This window comes from Heloderma suspectum, chromosome 3 (genome assembly GCF_057233095.1).
Source record: "Heloderma suspectum isolate Gila_16-S chromosome 3, 16-S_ref, whole genome shotgun sequence".
Taxonomy (NCBI): Eukaryota; Metazoa; Chordata; class Lepidosauria; order Squamata; family Helodermatidae; genus Heloderma; species Heloderma suspectum.
The window spans coordinates 248,738,499-248,760,425 of record NC_139460.1 but is presented as its reverse complement, the minus strand read 5'-3'; the positions used below and the strand labels follow the sequence as shown (position 1 = coordinate 248,760,425).

Genomic DNA, 21,927 nt, shown 5'->3' with positions numbered 1-21,927 from the left:
TCCCTGATTTTCTCACGTGAAAATTGGTAGTGTGCTGGCTGGGGGTGGTGGCAGCTGTAGTCCAACACGTCTGGAAGGCTGGGAAAGGCTCCTTTAGAGAGATTAAATCCCCCCAAATTATCCTTACTTTTGACTGGACAAAAGTTTCCCTATGTCATTCTCATGTTCTAACTTATTTATTGTCAGAGCTTATATCCTTTTTTAAAATACTGAAATCTGCACATATCCACTCAATCACATTAGACACTTTCCATAATCCTTAGGTGATTGTTTTTGACCCTGGCCTTGTACAATCTCAGCTACTTCACAATCTTGTGGGCGTATCTCAAGCCCCACCCATGTTCTCCCTTTTTTGTTTTTGCACAAAATGATTGGCATGTGGCTAGGGGTGCAGAGGTGCAATTGCACATATTCAGTGTCACTGTTATTTTATAACTACATTTAATACAAAAAAAAAATGAACCCACAATCTCAGGAGGAATAAGTCCATATAGACAGGAATCATAAAAAATTAATATCAAGACAAACTGAAATTAAAAAAGACGTGATAAGGAGTGCTGGTGCAGACCTACCCTAATGACAATAAAACTAGTTCATGCTGCATCCTCTTCACAAGCTTGCAGTTGTCTAAATACTGCAGTCAAGAAACTTGATCCTGTCAATCAGGCTTAGCTGTTACAAATCCAACAACAGCTGTGTTAGGACATCACATTAAACCATAGTTTAGTGTGACATCAATGAGCCCCTGAGAACTTTGGGTCTGCATAGTCCACTGCTCTCCTTTCCATGCCCATAAGGAGGAATTTGGATGCTTTTGTCTCCATTTTTGCTTAGCCATAGTTTGTCATGTCTTCCAAACTAACAAACTATGGTTTGTTTGAAGCAAGCTAACCTAAAACTGTGTATGAAGCTGGCTTGTTTCAACAGTTTGTCCATTCAGAGGGCACAACAAGCTATAGCTAAATAAAAATGGATGTGAGAGCTTCCAAACTCCTCTTTGCGGCCATGTCACAGGGGAGGGGTAGAGGGCGCAAGCCTGAGGCTCTCCGTGGCTTGTTCACATCACACTAAACTATGATTTAACATGTCTGAACTCAGCCAAAGGTTTGCATCATGAAAGCTGGACCTTCGTCTTATACTTGACCTATTCATTTGTTCCACTTGTGGAGTGGAAGAGTGCTGCTGTAACAGTGCAAATAAGTGTGTTGCATCAAGCCAGGATTAGGCAAAGTCCCTGTGCTGGAGTAAGCAGCAGAGCTGGACCCTTGCTCCAGGGCTTGATGGGTCCCATGCCACTTGTGTTATGAACCACTGTATCGCAGGACATGGTCACAAGGCAACATGAAGGGAACATTCATACAAAAATGATGCTGCGTTGACACAATATGAAGAATCCCGCAGCCACATTCTGAACATGGAAATCCAAACAAACAGAGGACGTGTGCTTGCATTCTCTCCCCATGCACATGTGATACTCAACCATACTCTTGTTGGGAAGTTCCTGGGCCGAGGTTGATGATGTGTGAATGTCTATTACCAGCTCTTGACAAGGTGAAAATACCAAGCTATGTGGTGCTCTGGTTTTTGTTAGTTAGTTTTGAGAACTAAAGACATTCGGTTTGCTTCATTCCAAATAATAGACCCAAACTCACTAACCTCTGATCCAAACCGTGACTTTAAATGTGACCGCTAAAGACTTTCATTTTACAAGTATTCTCCAGACACACCCTGCCCAGTCTCTTTCTTTGGACACATTCCTCAAGTGCTATCAAATGTTTTCTACCAGGCTGGAAAAGCAAAATCCTGCAGAGGGTGTGCAAGCTTTTATCTGCAAAGAGTCACTCATGAGTCAGTTGCTGCTTCCAGAATATCAAATGAAAAGATAATAGCCACTAAACTATGCTTCATTTGGGGAAACACTGGGTTTAAACAGTCATCCTCCTGCCTGTTGCCCAAGGGATAAACTACTAGACATGTACAGGATTGCACTTTCAATATAGACCTAGGGGGTAATAGTTTTACTGTTTTATATGAGGTAGCATAATAATTGAAAGACCCAGTAATGTGTAATGCTTACTAGATAAATGCAGGTTGTTCCACATGCAGTCAAAACAGTGGGGAATGGTCTACCGCATTTATTAACAAGGCCTTTGCCCCTTTCTATGGTTACAAAGCATTAAAATCTCATTCTAATTTGTTCACAGAATATGTGAATAGACTTTTACAACATTTAATAATCAGCCTTTGACATATTGTAGATTACAGAAACTGTGCACCTTGATCAGTATCCATTGCAGTCACTCCACTTATACCACTGATGTAACGCTAGGGCAAGGGTGCTGAACCTCCAGCCCTTGGGCCTAATTTGGCCCACAGGTCACACCAATCCATCCTGAGCTGCTTCTTGGATTTCCTTCTGGGGGAGGGGTGCTTGGGCTCCAAGCCGCATCCCCTGAAGGAATAGCCTTGGAGGGCATTCCTCCGCTGTTATCTCTGATCTGAGATAACAGTCGGGGTGGGAAGTGGTGGGCATTGGGACTCCCACCCACCCACTGGGGAGGGTGGGCAAGTCCCTTCCCCACATGGGCAAGTCTTGCTGCCCTCATCCCCACTGCTATCTCCAATCTCAGAAAGATCTGGGGAAACCTGTCACACCAGCAAACAGTATTGGTATTGCACTACAAGTCACTTACACTGGCATTGCATCAATGGCATAAGCTGAACGGCTGCATTGGATACTGCCTCTTAACTTTGCCCTTGTTTATGACATGGGGAATGTTAGGTGTGACTTTTCAAAACTATGTTTGTTATATGTATAACCTGCTCTGACTTGGCACTCACAGTAGTAGGAAAATAGGAAGCTGCCTTTATTGTATGTATGTATGTATGTATGTATTTGTTTATGGCATTTATATCCCACCTTTCTTCCATCATGGAACTCAAGGCAGCTATATGCAATGTCCAGGTGGTCTCCTTTCCAACCATTCACCAGACCCATATGTGCTTAGTTTCAGCATGGTGGCTACCTTATGATCTGGGACCATGTTCCTGAGTCAGACATTTTTCTACCATCAAGCTCAGTATTGCCTGTATTGACTAGCAGTGGCTACCCAGGGCTCCAGACATGAGTCTTTTCCAGCCCCATCTTGAGATGCTGGAGATCGAACCTGGGACCTTCTGCATGCCAAGCATTTAGTCCACCACAGAGCTATCTCCTGTATTGATTGCTGACCAGTCCACAGCTGCTTATCTTTAGCGATACCATACTAGTTGATACCGTACCTAGTATTATCTTTTGTAGGTACAGTGGTCTTTAGTAAGCAAACAACAGACCTGTATGTCATAGCTTCTTATAGCTTCTTTCTTTAGTAAGACCACTGTACCTAGGAGAAACTATGCTAACAAGTAGTGGCAAGTTCTGTCTTGATTGTCCTCCAAAGAAAAGGTATCTGCAATATTATGGAGTCCAGAGGAGCCTGTAGGACTCATGAGGTTTCTGTCTGGGTATCATTTTGTCAACAGTCTGAAGAAACCTATCAGACAAATTGTATAAGCCCTATTTACCTGAGCTGTTGTCTACATAGACAACAGCTATGACATACAGGTCTGCTGTTTGCACTGGTGCAGACAATCACTTACAAATGTGGGCATTTGCTATACTTTCCCCAGGATAGCCTGTTTAGAGCTATCTACCTATTCTCCGTACTTTGGGATTTGAATATGAAAGACAAACACTCCTCCTGAATGTGCCAGAAGACTACCCAGAAGAAAAGGAGTCCCTGTAAGAAAATGGGTAAATCCTAGGTCTGTAAGAAGCCGATAAATTACTGTACAGATTTAAGCTTCAGGGACACCTGGTGGAGGCAGCAGTGATAACATGATGCAAAGACCTGGGATATCTGTACCACACACAAAGCACAACTCATTGCAACATCTTATGAGAGTCATGGTGCCATACCACTAGTATCTCCCACTTTGGTTTATTTTTAAAACTAAAGTAACTGTCCCATTATGCCTTATTGGATTTGCAAAGTCACATCTGTTTTCTAAAAAGTGTGTTGCTTCTTACCATGGAAGAATGTTTGTCCACTAATGTCTGGTTCAATGAGGTTGAGGTGGATGGAAATTACTTAAAATTATCATGTTTGCAAAGCTAAGACTGACTAATGATACCTACAATTGGAGCTCAAGCTTGGTTAAGAGATTGCAAAATAATATATACTATCTTGCCAGTCCTCTCACCATGTATGGCTGGGAGGACCCGTGACATGGATATGATTATAGTGAAAGACCATCTATGTTCATATGACAAAATACTGAAAGGCAACACATGAGTGATAGGGTTTGAAAACATGCCATACCCATAGTTATTGTGGCATATATTACTCCTTCGGTAACCTGCAACCCTGGTCTAGATCCAGTAGCTGCAAGCCTACCATAAAGACCTGCATAATCACACATGGAGAAGAAAGAGAAAAAGAAAGAGACCTACAAATGAACCTCACTGTTCATCAAAACAGGAATGAAACTCTTTTAGCAGGAGAAAGTATAATTTATGACAAAATACATCATTATTAGAAACAGTCTACAAAAACTTTACAGCAGTCCCACATTATGATCATCATCATTGTTGTCATGGTCATCAATAAAATCAGATGTTACCAATTTAGTCTGAATATTTATTATTCAATATTCAGCTCTCATGATACCACTCAGTTCTATTTTTTTTAAATTGCACCAGTCAATTATTTCACCTCCAGAGCAGGAAGTGAAGGAGGAAATTCTTACAGTTCATGAGGATGTAATGTAGGGATGTATATATAAGGCACAACTGTGTTGATGGATGGAAAGCCAAAAAAAGAAACCCAGACATGCTCTCCATTCACTGCAGTTAGGGGTGTCATAAATACTTCTGTCTTACAGCACATGCCACAATGGAGATTTGCCATTATTCTACCTATGCTGTAAGAGGGCTGTGTGCATATAACGATTCTGTGGCTGAATGGAACAAACACAGAAACTGGCATTGGTTCAGCCTTTACCATCCATGTAGCTTGATCATAGCCAGGCTTACTCAGAAGAAAAACCTACCAATTTCAGTGGGACTTACTCCAAGTAAATATGCATAGGATTTTTGCATGGCTAAGAACCTCACTCCTCATCTTGCTTTTCAATGTATGGCATTTCCATCTGTATTATGTAATCATGCATATGGACATGCCCATCACAGGTGCTATACATACATACATAAAAATGCTGATACGGCACAGCAGTTGAGCATCCAAATAAATCTTAAGGCAGATAGTAAATGAAGTGGTGGTCCTAGACCCAGCCTGTGGAGCATTTTCAAGAATGCCATGAGATACAAATTGCCCCACATCATAACTGCCATCTAGGGAAAATAGGCTAATGATTAGGGTATTAGCCTGCAACCTAGTGAAGTTATCTATTGATCTCAATAACGTTTTGGTTATAAAATTAATCTCAGTTGAGCTTTCCACACATCTCTACATGCTATCACTCTTAATTAGGCAATTACATAGTTTTCCATGTGCAAGGCAAAACCAAAAATAATGTAATATCAGCTTCCTGGCAAATGCCCATGCATCAAAGGATGCCTTCTGGCATGTTCCGGAGAATGCCATAGAATGTCTTGTTTTAGCAGGAAAGTACATGTTAGAAAGCAATTTTGGAACTACTGGAAGCTGTAGTAGAACAAGCACTCCCTTGATTTGTAGCTAATCCCTGCATCTCAAAGTTGATTTGTAGCTAATCTCTGCTTCTTAAAGAGGAACAGTGGACTGCTGGTCACACATGTTTTTGAGGAGGTAAAGTCCTCCACAGAATGACCTTACTATTTCATTTTCAGTGTGCATTTCCTACATTTATAGGAAACAGCGCCTTATGGTGCAAATCCTATGCATGTTTAGAAAGAAAAAGGCGTACAATTCCCAGATTCCCCCAGCCATCCATGCTGGCTGGGGAATGCTGGGAGTTATAGGACGTTTTCTGTCTAAAGATGCATAGGATTGCACCCTTAATCTTATATTACTAAGTCAAAAGAAAATGCAGCTTTTATACATTGTCCTTGATCTCAAAAAACAAGGTTTCCCCAACCTGGTGCCCTCGAGATGTTTGGACTTCGATTCCCATTAGTCCCAGCTAGCATAGCCAATGATCAGTAATGCTAGGACTTATACTCCAAAAAATCTTGAAGACAGCAGGTTGGGGAAGGGTGCCCTATTATCTCTTCCAAATATGCACCACATCATTAGCACTTTCTCCCCTGCAGGGGAACAGGGCTTCCAAAGAAAGGCAAAAGGCTCAATATGGGAAGTAAAAACAACCTGTGAAAGAGGACAGAAAGGAGGTGGCAGAAAAAATATAATGGGCCTGGCAAGTGAATCTACAAAGGTAAGGATTACTATTCCTTCCCTTCTTATGGTAAAGACTCCTGAATTACTACCTCCGTGAGTAGTGATAACCAAGAAAGTGTACCCTTTCTCTCCAGGAAGACATCTCCCCTTCAATCCTTTTTGCGGAGGCTGAAGCCCAGTACAGTCTCTAGAACAGTCTTCCCTAACCAGCTGCCCTCCAGATGTTTTGGACTACAACTCCCAGCATTCCTGACCATAATTTTGGACCATTAGTCCAAAAACTTCTGGAGGGCACCAGGTTGGAGAAAGCTGCTCTAGCATATACTAGTTCATATCAGCAACCAAAAACAAGATATGTATGAAGATACTATGGATCTCGGCTTCTTCACGTCTTCATTCAGTCAGTAAACCTTAGTCAGTTGGATTGGTAGTCATGAGATCTAACTGAAAATGTAGCATATCCAGCATGTCACTTACTAGGTATCATTTAATGCTCTATGGTATTTAAGTTGCAGTGACAAAATCTGTATCTCACATATTTGCAATTTCATATTTTAATATCTCCCCCAACCCTCCCACCTCAAGATGCAGCTGAGTTGACTGCTTCTAGAAATAAGAAAATTATCTGTAACAACCAAGGTAACAAACAGCAACAAAACACTGGAAACACACTCTTACGTACCATTCACAGAGACACCAAAGGGCTCAGCTTCTTCATAGTACCCTTCTGGAGATTCCGTTTTGGGATCTGAATGTGGTTTTGTTTCTGGAATCTGTGGAATATAAACAAAAGCTTGGAAATATGCAGATAAACAGCCAAAGAAAAAGGAGTTTTGAAATAAATTCCCAAGACAGCATCTAAAATTCAGATCAAAGGAGCCTTCTCTTGTGAAGGCAAGACAGATGTCATTGATAAAACTTCTGATATAAGAACAGATATAACAGTATATAGAACAGAGTTATAGTCATGACCCAACACAATGCCTGTGATTATCACACGATATTTTGTATTTCTGAATCCAAATCAATCATTTTCTAAGAGTTGGTCATATAGATGTGTCTCCAAATTGATATTTTACAGTGTGTAGGTTTTGGAACAGCACAGCCCAATATTACAGAAAATGGTAATAGAAGAGCTGCTGGGTTTTTTTCTGGCAAGGTTCCTGTGACTCTAAGGCTGCAATCCTATACCCACTTACCTTGGAGTAAGGCCAACTGAACTCCCTGGGATTGTGTGGGAGTACACAAGTATAGGATTGCACTGTAAGTTGTATGACAAGCAGAAATTAGGTGGGTTTAGTTTTTCCTGGCATGCCAATGCCGTGATTTAAAAAAAATACTGTTGAATTTCTGCATATTAAAGACTGAGGAGCCCTACCAGAAAACAAGATGGCAGAAATAGGTGCAATTCATTCTGCCTACCACTATTCATTGGGTAAAACCATTAAAAGCTTACATTGAAAGAAGTATAAAGGCATACCGAGTTGTGATGCAGATCACAATTAAATAAATTATTGTAGCATTCTTAGTTTTCCTGAAAACTCAAGCTTTAGGATGCAGGGTAAATCAGACCTAAGAAAACTGGAACATCCCATTCAGATCTCTCTAAAAACAGATTAGATCAAGAAATCTTAAAGTTAAAACAAAAAAGGGAGGTGACTTTGGCATTTATATGATTACAGTCAGATTTGGATCCTGCAATAAGGTTGTTGCTTATTGGCCACTGCTTAATGAGAAAGATTTTTAATGAGAATGAGCCTGTATACTCTGTCAGAGTATGAGTAGAGCCATTCCTTATTTCTTATTTTAAAGTTGATCTTATGACTGCACAATTGCATTTGAGTTTCCTCTTTTAGCAAAAGGGGGTGGGGGTGGATAAAGAAGCTGGAAATACACCAGACGTCTTCAAAGTCAATATAAGCAAAAAGGAAGTAGATAAATAATACTGAAGTGAACTAATACTTTCAAAAGATTCCAAGCACTGGAAAATCCCTGGACAGCGGCCAAATCCATTGTAGAACACAGGCTAAGGCTTGGGGAGAAAACAATATACCTGAGATTCACTGGATATATTCATAGGCAATATGAATATAGCAGCAAGGAGAAATAATATTTTCAGGATGAACTGCCTAGAGAGGGAAACTGCCATGGCCTCTTCCATGCTCCCATCTCAAGATTTCTGAAGGTATCTGCTTTCTGCTCCTCCACAGGAAGAGTTATGGGTGTGCTCTTATGTAAATTGAGCAACGATCTCACCCTAGCAAGCCTTTTCCAACCTGATGGCCTCCAGATACGTTTGGCTACAATCCCCATCCATGAGGGCCTTCTCCTGGCCCACCCCCTTTCCCCCAACCATCGATCGTTGAGAAGTCTCCTGGACTGTGTGCAATTTTTCCTCGTTCTGAAAGGTTGATATGCCTCTCCTAAGGTGTAGTTAGTGGCATTAATTGCTTTAAGCTAAAATGTGTCCCTTTTGCCTTCAGCTCCAGCCACCATCTCAGAAAGCTCTGAAATTAGATCCAGCCCTCAGGCTGAAAGAGGTTCAACACTCTTGATCTAGACTCTAGCAGCCTGCATGTGCTACAGCTGTGGGTTGTTCCTAGTCTGTAAAGATGACTTCAGTCATTACCATGGGCAGAGGTGTACTGGCAGTTCTTCTTTGGTGTTTCTACATATGCTGCTGTATGTGGTACAGATGAATTTGACCTCACATATATAGAGAGAACTATGACTGGAGATGTGACGAGTACACATTTGACTCTGTCCTTAGAATCTGGCCCCCCGGAGTCTGTGGTGGGACGAGCACTCCCACCCAACACCCCGCGAAATTTTCCTGGGACGGATCCTACCTGGTGTCGGCTGGTCTGGTCTGTCCGCTGTCCTGGTTTGCGGGTGCCATTTGCCTCCCTACTTTAGCGGTGATAGGCTACATAAGTATTTACATAGCCTATCACGACAAAGAGCAGGGATGCAAATGGTGTCCGTTATGCCATTTGCATCCCTGTGTTAGCCGTGATAGGCTACGTATAAATATATATGTAGCCTATCACGGCTAATGCAGGGACGCAAGTGGCACCTGCTACGCCAGATGCCATTTGCAGCTGCAGCCCAGCAGCGGACAGAAGTCTGGCTGCGGGCAGGCCCAGCCAGCGGCTCTGCGGACTTGCCACAGAGCGGGGACAGCCGGGGAGGATTCTGGGGGGAGGGACAGATTGCCTCCCCCCCCAACGGACGCCCCCACCCAGAACAGGGTAAGTAATCCACCCATCCCTATTCCTCAACAATCTCAAGCAGCGCATCCTTTTTCTATCCCATAATGACTCCATAACCTGAGATGGACGAGCTTTATATCAGCTCTTTGCACTGACAGAGATCCAGTTTACATGGACCTATGGCCTGACTGAAGTCCACTAGGAGAAGAGCCTTCAGTGTGGCGGCCCCCTTTCTTTGGAACTCCCTGACCCTGGAGGTCAGAGAGGAGCCAACACTGTGTTGCTTCTGGCGCCTCCTGAAAACAGTTCTGTTCCATTTCTATCTTAAATGACCAGCCACGTTTTTTATTGGCATTCTGTTATTAGACTGAGCAAAGGGCTGGATGTGCCTAATCTTGTCTGATCTCAGAAGCTAAGCAGGGTCAGCCCTGGTTAGTACTTGGATGGGAGACCACCTGCGGATCAGGCTTCCTGCATTGAGTAGGGGGTTGGACTTGATGGTCTTGTAGGACCCTTCCAACCCTATGATTCTATGATCTCCTTCTATGATCTATAATCATTTTAATATACTGTTTTAATATTTTATCTTTTTTACTATTGTACTTCTTGTGTTCACTGCTCCAGAATCTGTTTGAATGGGGAGTGGTATACAAATGATGTAAATAAATAAAATAAATAAAAATAAATGTATCTGCAGCCCAACTTCAAGAACATCTGATGCTTTTGAAATTGAGTTGGTTCCACCAGTGTTAGTCTAGCTTTAAAGATGTTAAATCTTAAATTATTTAAACCACTGAAAAATGAATCTCAGCAAATGAATCTTATTTATTGCTGATGTTTCATCTTACACAACCACTTCAAAGATGAGCCAGATCAATATTACCTTTGCAAGAACCTCCGGGCAATCCCTCACTGGAATTGTCAAAAGGTACGGGTATATATTGATGCTAGCTAATTGTGAGTATAGAGTGGCAGATGTTCGATTTGATATAACCACAATTTTCTCAAGTAACTGCTCTCAATTGGTCCCTTGGCAAAATATTTACTCACCTTTGCAAAATGGTTAGATGGAAAGTAATACACAACGGTGCAAAGCACTGATGTCAGCTCTTATGGCACTTATGGATATAGTATATAAGAACCTGTTAAATATTTAAGTGCTTAAAAACCAAACTGCAGCATTAAACCACTTTTTCAGTGGCGGCCTGGCGGGGAACATGTCTCTGATTTACTTCTATTGCTAGCTGGCATTGGAGCCGGGGATTATAATACTTTCAAGAAAGTTTAAAGCCATAAACGCATTTGGCAACTATCTCTGTCTATGGTCATGAAACAAATCGCCATATCTTCCTATGCGGTAAAACAAGTTTCTAATAGGGGAAAAAGAAACTGGCTACTATATATTGTTTCCCACTAACAATAGAAACCAGATGGGTAGTTTCATCCTTCAGTGACTTCAAACTCCATTTATTATTTTCTTGCAGAACCGTGGTATTATTTTCTTACTATTGCGGGGATTAAGCTTTCCTGTTTGATTATGAACTTAACCTCTTAACTATCTGGCATCATAAAATAAACATGACTATTAATTTAGGTTACTTTGTTTTGGGTTTCAATTTCTCTAGGTATTGGTGCTTTTTAAACATTTCGTATTTTATACAAATATGCAATACCAGTATGATGGTATATACACACACTATAGGTTATTTAGTTGTCCCAGAAAGTCAACATCTCAGTGCTTTACTGTCACAGCTATCACTTTACATAGAACTTAATTCATTCACTCTCAGAAATTGCCTATAATTTTGCCAGCTGCTTTGCAGTCTGAAGGAAAGGAGTTGGGGAAAAAATAAAGAAAAGAAAATAGCTTCCAAATCAGAAGTCTAAACAAAATGGATGCCTCCTTAATAGTCCTACTTTGGATGGGTCTTGGTTTGTTGCTAATCCAATGTCTGTGTTAGGAAATTCTGCCCACGCGTCAGGAAACTAGAGCCAAATCTTATCCCCTCCTCCACACACAAAGAAATCCAGACTTTGTTTTTATGACCAAGAAAGAACTTTAATACACACAGACACAACCCAAGATCCATGGCTGCTATTTGAGGTTTGTTACCCTGGGGTAATGAACCTGCCCTAAATGAACAAGAACATTTGTAGAGTTCAGCCAAAACTCCCTTGTTGACTACCTCTGATCATTTATGGGTCACTGAAGTCAAGTTCTCACAAACAGCAGCTGAGGTGATAAAATCTGTTCAACTGTGTTATTTCAAGTTGCAGAACAGGGGTATCACATCATAGAATGCTCTTTCAAACAAACAAAAATCTCACCTCATCGAAAACTCGATGTCAGGGAGAATGGCGCTAGAAGTCTAGCCTTCCTCTTCATATGTCAGGGAGAATCCTAAGAATGGATTCTTCAGGTGTGAGTAGTGACTAACAGTTAATTTATGCATGAATGTAAATTGCTTGGCACCTCATCACGCAATGACTTAGCATGCAATAAGTCACTCAGGTTAAGCGCTTTTCTACAGGAGGCTGTTAATCGCTGAATCTATTTTTGGTTTCATTGCAGAATTGAGATCCAAACTCTATTCTTTTCTTTTCCTGTGTTTCTGTTACATAACCTCTAGGTGGTGATGTGCTATAGTGGAATAGTGCAAATAGACAAATAGTTATTTTCCTTTCAGAAATAATGCCCCATTTTCTCCACTCCAAAAACAAACGGGAAAGTGCTTTAAAAAAATAGAAGTGAAACTGGAGGATCACTATGTCATCTAAACAACCATGAGTAAGGAATCAGGAGCATACAGTTAATGTCTCTTGTAGAAAAGCTCTAAGTGAAATGACAAAGGTTCTGCCTGTGGCGTTTAATCTACAACGCCCGTTTTGCACACACAAGATATCTTTCAGTGTTACAGTCATCACATGATAACCATTCACAAGTGAATTCACAGATAGTTACACTCTTTGTCTTGTCACCCTAAAGCAGAGGTGGGCAGCCTGTGGTTCCCATCCCAATTTCATGTGGCACTCAGCCTAATTTCAAAAGCCTTCTGCATGCAATCAGTTCAGACTTCTGGCAAGAGCAATCTGTCCCTTCCCTGGCAGCCCATTAGGCAGGAAGGAAGAGAAAGAGAAAATGGGGCAGCAGAAAGAGAGAGAAAAGGGAGTGGAAGAAAAAGAAACAGAATTGGAGTGTCCCACCCATTTTTGGCTCTGTCCCTGTCCACCAATGGCTACGGCTTCACCCACTGCCAACAGACATCTCCCAAAAGGTTGCCCACCCCTGCCCTAAAGACACTTGAACTTTGCACAGAAGGAGATGTTAAGCCCTGAACAGGGACACTGACAAGAATGGGATTCCTGTGATGCGTTCTCTCACTCATCCCTGGTAATGGGGAAAGCACCTTATTATTTTCCCGCACCTGCTCTTGATATTTGGTCGATTGACTGGCAGTGGTGAGGATGGGTAAGTCACAACACAACATTGTATCACATGGTAAAATGTCATGGCAGGAGGGCAGACCCCCTCGCCCATGGGCCTAATCTGGCCCACAGAGCACCCTGGAGGAATCCCTACAGAGGGAATTCCTGCTGCTATCTCCGATCTCAGATTGGAGATAACATCAGAGGTGTGGGCAGTGGGGGGTGGAGGACTCAGCCATTGGCGGGAAGAGCAGCTGCTTGTCCCACTGCTGGTCAAATCAGGGATGCCGGGCACCATGCAAAACCAGAGACTTGGCTGCCAGGAAGAGCAGCTGCTTGAGGTATTCTACCTTTACTGATTCCAATATGAACCTCCTGATCCTTGTCCCAACCTTGTGGATTAATGTGCAGACTGGAACCTAGTTATCCACCAGATTTCATGTGTCCCGGACACACAAAATGGAGGATAGTTCTTGGTTTATAAAATGTGCATTTCGAGACAAAATATATTTAGAAATGCATACTGGGAGAGAAAATGCTTTACAATGTGTATTTAAATGTGACCTTTCGTGTGGAATTTAAAAAATGCAGATAATGCGGAACCAGGATAAAATGGACTTAAGGGAGGCACCTCTCTCTCCCTCCCTCCCTCCCTCCTTCCTTCCCTCAGAATAGGGCTCCCATATTAAAAAAAATACAGTCATATATAACTGGCCAGATAAATTGGCTGGAAAACCTCCCTGGGCAATAGAATGAATTCATTAGAACAACAACAGTGCAGTGCATTTTAAGGGCTCTGTTCTTCTCAGGCTTCCTTTTCCCAGTAACCTTGAAGGGACAACCCCCCCGCCCTTTAAAATCCCTGGAGCGCAATTTCACAGTAATAATCCCTCAGATCACCCTTTGACTGTAGTTCACACAGCCATTTCCTCAGCAGACCACCCAGAGGCCCTCACCTCCTCTCACACCACACACACACACTTTCTTCCAAGTCTTCTACATTTTTAAAGCGCAAAGTTCCTCACAGCTGAGATCCCCAAGCCCCAAGCCCATATTTAAATGGTAAGATCTACCCTCACTGTGCTCAAAAGGAAAAGGAGAAGAAATATTCCTCAGAAAACTGGGCATACAAAATGGAAGCCAAGTTTAAATGAATAATCACCTGATGGAAAGGGCTAGGTTTAAAGTGCTGTGTAATGATTCAGTTGACTGAATGTAACTGCTCTGAGTCACAAATAGCATAATCAAAAACAATAACAACTAAGCATCAATAGCAGAAACAGTTATTAGAAAATCATTTGGAAAGTACATTTTGTGCAAATAACATCTGCAATGAAGAAACAAGCGTCTAGTTCAGACAAGACCAAGGTTTTGCCTAGCTGCCCCCTCCTCCTTTCTTTCTCACACAGTAATTAAAGACTTCCAGGGTTTGTTAAACCACAGTTTCCTGTTACATCTGAACTGGGAAACTGTGGTTTAATCTCAGACAAGCCAGGATATCAAAGCAAGGTCTGATCCTGATTTCTAGTCCAAGATTAAACGATGGCATGAAATATCTGAAAATGAGGCAAGGTAAAAACAAATCTGTGTGTGTATTTATTGCACACAGGTAATAAAAACAGTTGCCAATTCCTCGAACACTCATGCTCTATAAATGTTTAATGATTACTAATGTATTATTTGTGAGTGAAAATACTGAGAATGTTTTCAGGCTTGCTTTGAAGGGCATTAAATTCTACAGAACACCCATTTAGCTTATATTATTGCTATACAGCAGAAGTTCAAAGAAAGTAAAGGAACAAACAGGGACTTACTATTTTTGAAGGTGGAAGGTCTGGCAAACTCTTCTGAGGAGGACACAAATGCTGTTCCAATTCCCCGTTGGTCAAGAAGTCTCTGAGACCTAGCACTATGGCCCAAACAGAAATAACAACATGCAACACTATCCATTACATAGACCATGCTCAGTAACATTCTTAGATGCTGCACTTTTGTTTTGGAAGAAATCTAGCATTAATTAGAGAACATATTTTAGACCACAAAAATGGCATTTGATACCACCTCCAAGGATACGGCAAAAAACCAGTACAGCTAAGGACATGTTCTCCTTCTACTTGTGGGTTTATTGGCCCATTTTTACTTGACACTGAAAACTGCAAAGACCAAGATGTCTTAAAAATAATCTATCTTCTTACAAGGCAAGGCTGAGGTCTATACTGAGCAGTGCTACAAATTTACCCTGTCATTACTGTTGCTGAGGGTGGATTAAGCTTGCAGGCAACTCGGTCTTTTCCTAATTCGAACAAACAGAACTTCAACTGAGTCTCAGCAGGTGGGTAAATCCTTCCAATCTGATTTCTCAGCTACTTTACAAGTAAAGTATGGCTTTGTTGCCACTATAATTCTGGAATCCACCTGATATTAGTGATCTAGGGAGGAGAGGAGAGGCGGTAGAGGGCTCTGGCTATATTGACAGTGAATGGAAGAAAAACGCTCTTCCATTCTTCAGGTTCTGACTCTGAGTGGAAACAGATGACTGCTAACCACACAGTAGCTGTTTAAACCACACAGTTGTTGCTTAAAAATGTATCACATCATGGCTATAACCATTGTAAAGGCAGCTTTCTTCAGCCAAAAGGTAAACCCCGCCTTTCAAATTCTGAATGGATCTAAGGGGCTTAAAAAGCTCAGAAATCATAGGCAACATAAACAGTCCCACCATCTTCAAATATGATGGTGTACACAGGTGCACATGATTTTTTCCTACATCAAGATTATCTTCATGTAGGAAAAATGCCACATTTGAAATTGTCCTGTGCTTCCTACAAATATCCCAAGCAAAACAGCCACTGAAAATAGAAGCATTCTAAACTTGCACAGCCTGGTAGCCATCAGGATGTTACATTTAGCATTGGGATGAATTTGGCATGAACTTGGCTCCATACTTATACTATTTAAAAATAAAAGTTAAAACCATCAGCCCCTTTCAGACTGTATCTGGGAAGCCACAATAACAGCTCTGCTCCTACATCCTGTAATGGATTTCTGGTGTAAGAGGGGAAGCAGCAACACAAAATCCAGAATGTACAGTGATGTTATTAGCCCAACAAATTAGACATCTGCTTCCCTTCCCATGGCTTCTTGGATTTCCTGGTATTTGTTTCTTCACATCTTAATTAAGTGGCACCTGGTAGAAGCACTATGTCCTAAGTTTCTCCATCTTTAAATCCAAAACTGAAAGTGTCTGTGTGTCAAACCCAGGCAGGGCTGCTGTAAAAGCTAAAATGGATAAATGAACATGGTCGGAGTTTACCATGGCAGCTATCTGTTAGAGGAGGATATATACCCGGACCTAATAAAAAAATAATCATTGTACATCTGGTGGCCATCACTTCATCTTGCAGTAGAGAACTTCATAGTTTAACTATGCATTGTGTGAAGTAGTAGTTCCTTTTATCTGTCCTGAATGTCTCACCAATCAACTTCATGGGATGACCTCTGGTTCTAGTATTATGAGAGAGGAAGAAAAATGTCTCCCTATCCACACCATGCATAATTCTGAGCACCTCTAGTATGTCTCTCCTCACTCACCTTTTCTTTAAGCAAAAGAGTCCCATATGTTGTAACCTTTCCTCGTAGGTGTCAAAGACTCCTTGGAGGCCTCTCTCAGTCTAATCCAGTAGCCAAGTCCAGACGCAGACAAAGGGATTCTTTTCAAAGCTTTATTCCTCTTTTACAACTTAACAACTCTACTGTTAGCAACTAGATATGAGCAGCAGAGTACCTATGCCTTACGTTGGAACAGTTGGTCCCCGTTTGAAAGGGAATTACTGGCAGACCCCTGAACGTAAGGACTAGGGAGAGTCCCTCCCCTTTTTCCTTGGATCCTCTGGGTGCAGCCGTTGTTTGCGCACCAACCAGGCACTACGCCTCCTTTCTGTGCCCTCCATTTGGCGCTGCTCTCTGCGTCGGCGTTGCGCGTCCATCAAGTCTGCTTCCCACGCTCTGTCACTCCCAGGACTGCTATCTAAGCTAGGAATGCTGGTGGGAGGAATCTCCGTCAGCTGTTGGCCCTGGGAAAGAGGAGCGCGCTCCTCTCCCAGGAGCGACTGCTCTTCCTCAGAATCAGAACTACTCTGGGATTCTATGGGCTCAGTTTCCACCCTGACATCAGGGGGGGGGTTGCTCGAACCCCATGATCATTTTAGTTGCCATTGCCTGCACTTTTTCCAACTCGGCAATATCCTTTTTTAGGTGTGGTAACCAGAACTGCACACAGTATTTTAAGTGTGGTCACATCATAGATTTGTATAAGGGCAGTATGATATTGGCAATTTTATTTTCGATTCCTTTCCTAATTATACCTAACATGGAATTTGCCTTTTTCAAAGGAGCTGCACACTGGGTCAACATTTTCATCCAGCTGTCCCCCCAAACCCCAAGATCTCTTTCTTGGTCAGTTACTGCTAGCTCAGATCCCATCAGCATATTGTCAGGGTGGAAACTGAACCGATAGAACCACAGAGCAGTTCTAATTCTAAGGAGGATCAGCAATCCATGGGAGAGAAGCCAGCTCATCCCTCACAGGCACAGCAGCTGGCAGAGATTATTCCTGCTGGCATTCCTGAGATAGATAGTGACCCTGGCAGTGAGAAAGTGCGAGAGGGGGATTTGCTAGATGCTTGACGCAGACGCAGGGGGCGACGAGCGATGGAGGGCGCCGAAAGGAGGCGTAGCGCCCGTTTGGCACGCAAGCAACAGCCGCGTCCCGTGGACCCAAGGGAAAGAGGGAGGGTCTCTCCCTAGCCCATACGTTCAGGGTCTTCCAGTAATTCTCCTTCAAACAGGGACCAACTGCCTAACCCGGAGCATAGGCTACTCTGCTGTTCATTGCTTAGTCGCTGGTGATTGGCATCTGAAAGAGTCATTAAGTTGTAAAAGGATTAAAGCCTTGAAAAGAATCTTTTCGTCTGTGTCTTGAGTTGGCTATTGGAGTCTACTAAAAGAGGCTGCTAGGGCGCTCCTGACACATATACTTGAAGTTGGGGCTTTTTGCCCCATCGTACATCACTTTACCCCCTTCATGGATCACTGCCTTGTTGTGGCGAAGGGGCTTCCATAACTCAGTGAAGCCATAAGCTATGCTGTGCAGGGCCACCAAGATGAACAGGTCATGGCGGAGAGTTCTGACAAAATGTGGTCCACTGGAGAAGGAAATGGCAGCCCACTCTAGTATTCTTGCCAAGAAAACCCCATGGAACGTATCACAAGGCTAAAAGAGATGACGCCGGAAGATGAGCCCCTCAGGTCAGAAGGTGTCCAATATACTACTGGGGAAGAGCAGAGGGTATTTCCAAGTAGTGCCAGAAAGAGTGAAGCGGCTGGGCCAAAGCCGAAAGGACACTCAGCTGTGGATGTGTCTGGTAGTGAAAAGAAAATCTGATGCTGTAAAGAACAATATTGTTTAGGAACCTGGAATGTAAGGTCAATGAATCAAGGTAAGCTGGAGGTGGTCAAACATGAGATGGCAAGATTGAACATTGACATCTTGGGAATCAGCAAACTAAAATGGACAGGCATGGGCGAATTTAATTCAGGTGACCATTATATCTACTACTGTGGGCAAGAATCCCTTAGAAGAAATGGAGTAGCACTCATAGTCAATAAAAGGGTGGGAAAAGCAGTACTGGGGTACAATCTCAAAAACGATAGAATGATCTCATTACGAATCCAAGGCAAACCATTCAACATCACAGTAATTCAAGTCTATGCCCCAACCACTGAGGCTGAAGAAGTTGAGGTTGATCAGTTCTATGAAAACCTACAACACCTTCTAGAAGTAACACCAAAAAAAGATGTCTTCTTCATCATAGGGGATTAGAATGCTAAAGTAGGAAGTCAAGAAATCACCGGGATAACAGGCAAGCATGGCCTTGGTGTACAAAATGAAGCAGGACTAATAGAGTTTTGCCAAGAGAACACGCTTTCCCAACAGCACAAGAGGCAACTCTACACATGGACATCACCAGATGGTCAATATCGAAATCAGATTGATTATGTCCTTTGCAGCCAAAGATGGAGAAGCTCTATACAGTCAGTAAAAACAAGACCTGGAGCTGACTGTGGCTCAGATCATGAGCTTCTTATTGCAAAATTTCAGCTTAAATTGAAGAATGTAGGGAAAACCACTAAACCATTCTGTATGACCTAAATCATATCCCTTATGAATATACAGTGGAGGTGAGGAATAGATTTAAGGGATTAGACCTGATAGACAGAGTGCCTGAGGAACTATGGACGGAGGTCCGTAACATTGTTCAGGAGGCAGCAACTAAATCCATCCCAAAGAAAAAGAAATCCAAGAAAGCAAAGTGGCTGTCTGATGAGGCTTTACAAGTAGCTGACAAAAGAAGGGAAGCGAAAAGCGAAAAGGGGAAGATATATCCAACTAAATGCAGAGATCCAGAGAATAGCAAGGAGAGACAAGAAGGCCTTCTTAAATGAACAATGCAAAGAAATGGAGGAAACCAACAGAATGGGAAAGACTAGAGATCTCTTCAAGAAAATCGGAGATATCAAGGGAACGTTTTGTGCAAAGACAGGCATGATACAGGACAAAAAAGGCAGGGACCTAACAGAAGCAGATGAGATTAAGAAGAGGTGGAAAGAATACACAGAAGAACTATACAGGAAAAATCTTAATGTCCCTGATAGCCATGATAGTGCAGTCACTGAACTGGAGCCGGACATCCTAGAGAGTGAAGTCAAGTGGGCCTTAGGAAGCATTACTAACAACAAAGCTAGCGGAGATGAGAGTATTCCAGCTGAGCTATTTAAAATCCTAAAAGATTATGCTGTTAAAGTGCTGCACTCAATATGCCAACAAATTTGGAACACTCAACAGTGGCCACAAGACTGGAAAAGGTCAGTTTACATTCCAATTCCAAAGAAGGGCAACGCCAAAGATTATTCAAACTACCGCACAATTGCGCTCATTTCACATGCCAGCAAGGTGATGCTCAAAATCCTACAAGCTAGGCTTCAGCAGTATGAACTACCGGAAGTACAAGCTGGGTTTCAAAGAGGCAGAGGAACTAGAGATCAAATCGCCATCATTCTCTGGATCATGGAGAAAGCAAGAGAAGTCCAGAAAAATGTCTATTTCTGCTTCATTGACTATGCTAAAGCCTTTGTGTGGATCACAACAAACTGTGGCAAATTCTTAAAGAGATGGGAGTACCAGACCACCTTACCTGTCTCCTGAGAAACCTGTACGAGGGCCAAGAAGCAACAGTAAGAACCAGACATGGAACAACTGATTGGTTCAAAATTGGGAAAGGAGTACGCCAAGGCTGCATATTGTCGCCCTGCTTATTTAACTTATATGCAGAGTACATCATGAGAAACACCAGGTTGGATGAATCACAGGTTGGAATTAAGATTGCCAGGAGAATTATCAACAACCTCAGATACGCAGACAATACCACCCCTAATGGCAGAAAGTGAAGAAGATAGAATCATAGAATAGTAGGGTTGGAAGGGGCCTACAAGGCCATCGAGTCCAACCCCCTGCTCAATGCAGGAATCCAAGTCAGAGCATCCCTGACAGATGGCTGTCCAGCCTCGTCTTGAATGCCTCCAGTGTGGGAGAGCCCACCACCTCCCTCGGTAATTGGTTCCACTGTCGTATTGCTCTAACAGTCAGGAAGTTTTTCCTGATGTTCAGCCAGAATCTGGCTTCCTGTAACTTGAGCCCATTATTCCGTGTCCTGCACTCTGGGATGATCAAGAAGAGATCCTGGCCTTCCTCTCTGTGACAACCTTTCAAGGACTTGAAGAGCGCTATCATATCTCCCCTCAGTCTTCTCTTCTCAAGGCTAAACATGCCCAGTTCTTTCAGTCTCCCTTCATAGGGCTTTGTTTCCAGTCCCCTGATCATCTTTGTTGTCCTCCTCTGAACCCTCTCCAGTTTGTCTGCATCCTTCTTCAAGTGTGGTGCCCAGAACTGGACACAGTACTCCAGATGAGGCCTAACCAGTGCTGAGTAGAGGGGAACTAGTACTTCCCGGGATTTGGAAGCGATGCTTCTATTAATGCAGCCCAAAAGAGCATTGGCCTTTTTTGCAGCCACATCACATTGCTGGCTCATATTCAGCTTGTGATCGACAACAATTCCAAGATCCTTCTCGCTTGTAGTGTTGTTGAGCCACATATCCCCCATCTTGCAACTGGTTTCTTTTGCCTAGGTGCAGAACTTGGCATTTATCCCTATTAAATGACATTCTGTTGTTTTCTGCCCAGAGCTATCCAGATCACTTTGAATTTTGTTTCTGTCTTCCAAAGTATTAGCTATCCCTCCCAATTTTGTGTCATCTGCAAATTTGATCAGCATTCCCTGCACCTCCTCCTCCAAGTCATTAATAAAAGTGTTGAAGAGCACTGGGCCCAGGACTGAGCCCTGCGGTACCCCACTCGTTACCTCTCCCCAGTTTGAGAAGGTCCCACTGATAAGCGCTCTTTGAGTCCGATTCTGTAGCCAACTGTGGATCCACTGGATCGTTGTTTCATCTAGCCCACTTTGAGCTAGTTTGCTCATCAGGATATCATGGGGCACTTTGTCGAAAGCTTTGCTGAAGTCGAGGTATATGATGTCTACAGCATTCCCACGGTCTACAAGGGAGGTTACTTGATCAAAAAATGAGATCAGATTCATCTGGCAGGACTTGTTTTTGACAAATCCATGTTGGCTTCGAGTAATCACTGCATTGTTTTCAAGGTGCTTCCAGATGGATTCCTTTGTCATCCACTCCAGAATTTTCCCAGGGATTGATGTCAGACTGACTGGTCTGTAGTTCCCAGGTTCCTCCTTTTTACCCTTTTTGGAGATAGGGACATTAGCCCTCCTCCAGTAA

The 21,927-nt window shown here is 42.6% G+C and overlaps 1 protein-coding gene across 2 annotated transcripts in view; it reads right to left on the bottom strand.

Annotated features, from left to right (window-relative positions):
* The window catches only part of AFAP1L2 (actin filament associated protein 1 like 2), a 124,866-nt gene that overhangs the window by 31,055 nt on the left and 71,884 nt on the right, over positions 1-21,927 (bottom strand). For both annotated transcript variants that reach the window (XR_014789484.1, XM_084846147.1), the window contains exons 4-5: positions 14,830-14,924; positions 7,060-7,150 (exon numbers count right to left, since the gene is read on the bottom strand). Coding sequence is in view for 1 of the 2 variants with exons in the window: in XM_084846147.1 (XP_084702273.1) it covers positions 7,060-7,150; positions 14,830-14,924 (186 nt within the window). In the remaining variant the exon portion in view is untranslated. The remainder of the gene's footprint in view (positions 1-7,059; positions 7,151-14,829; positions 14,925-21,927) is intronic.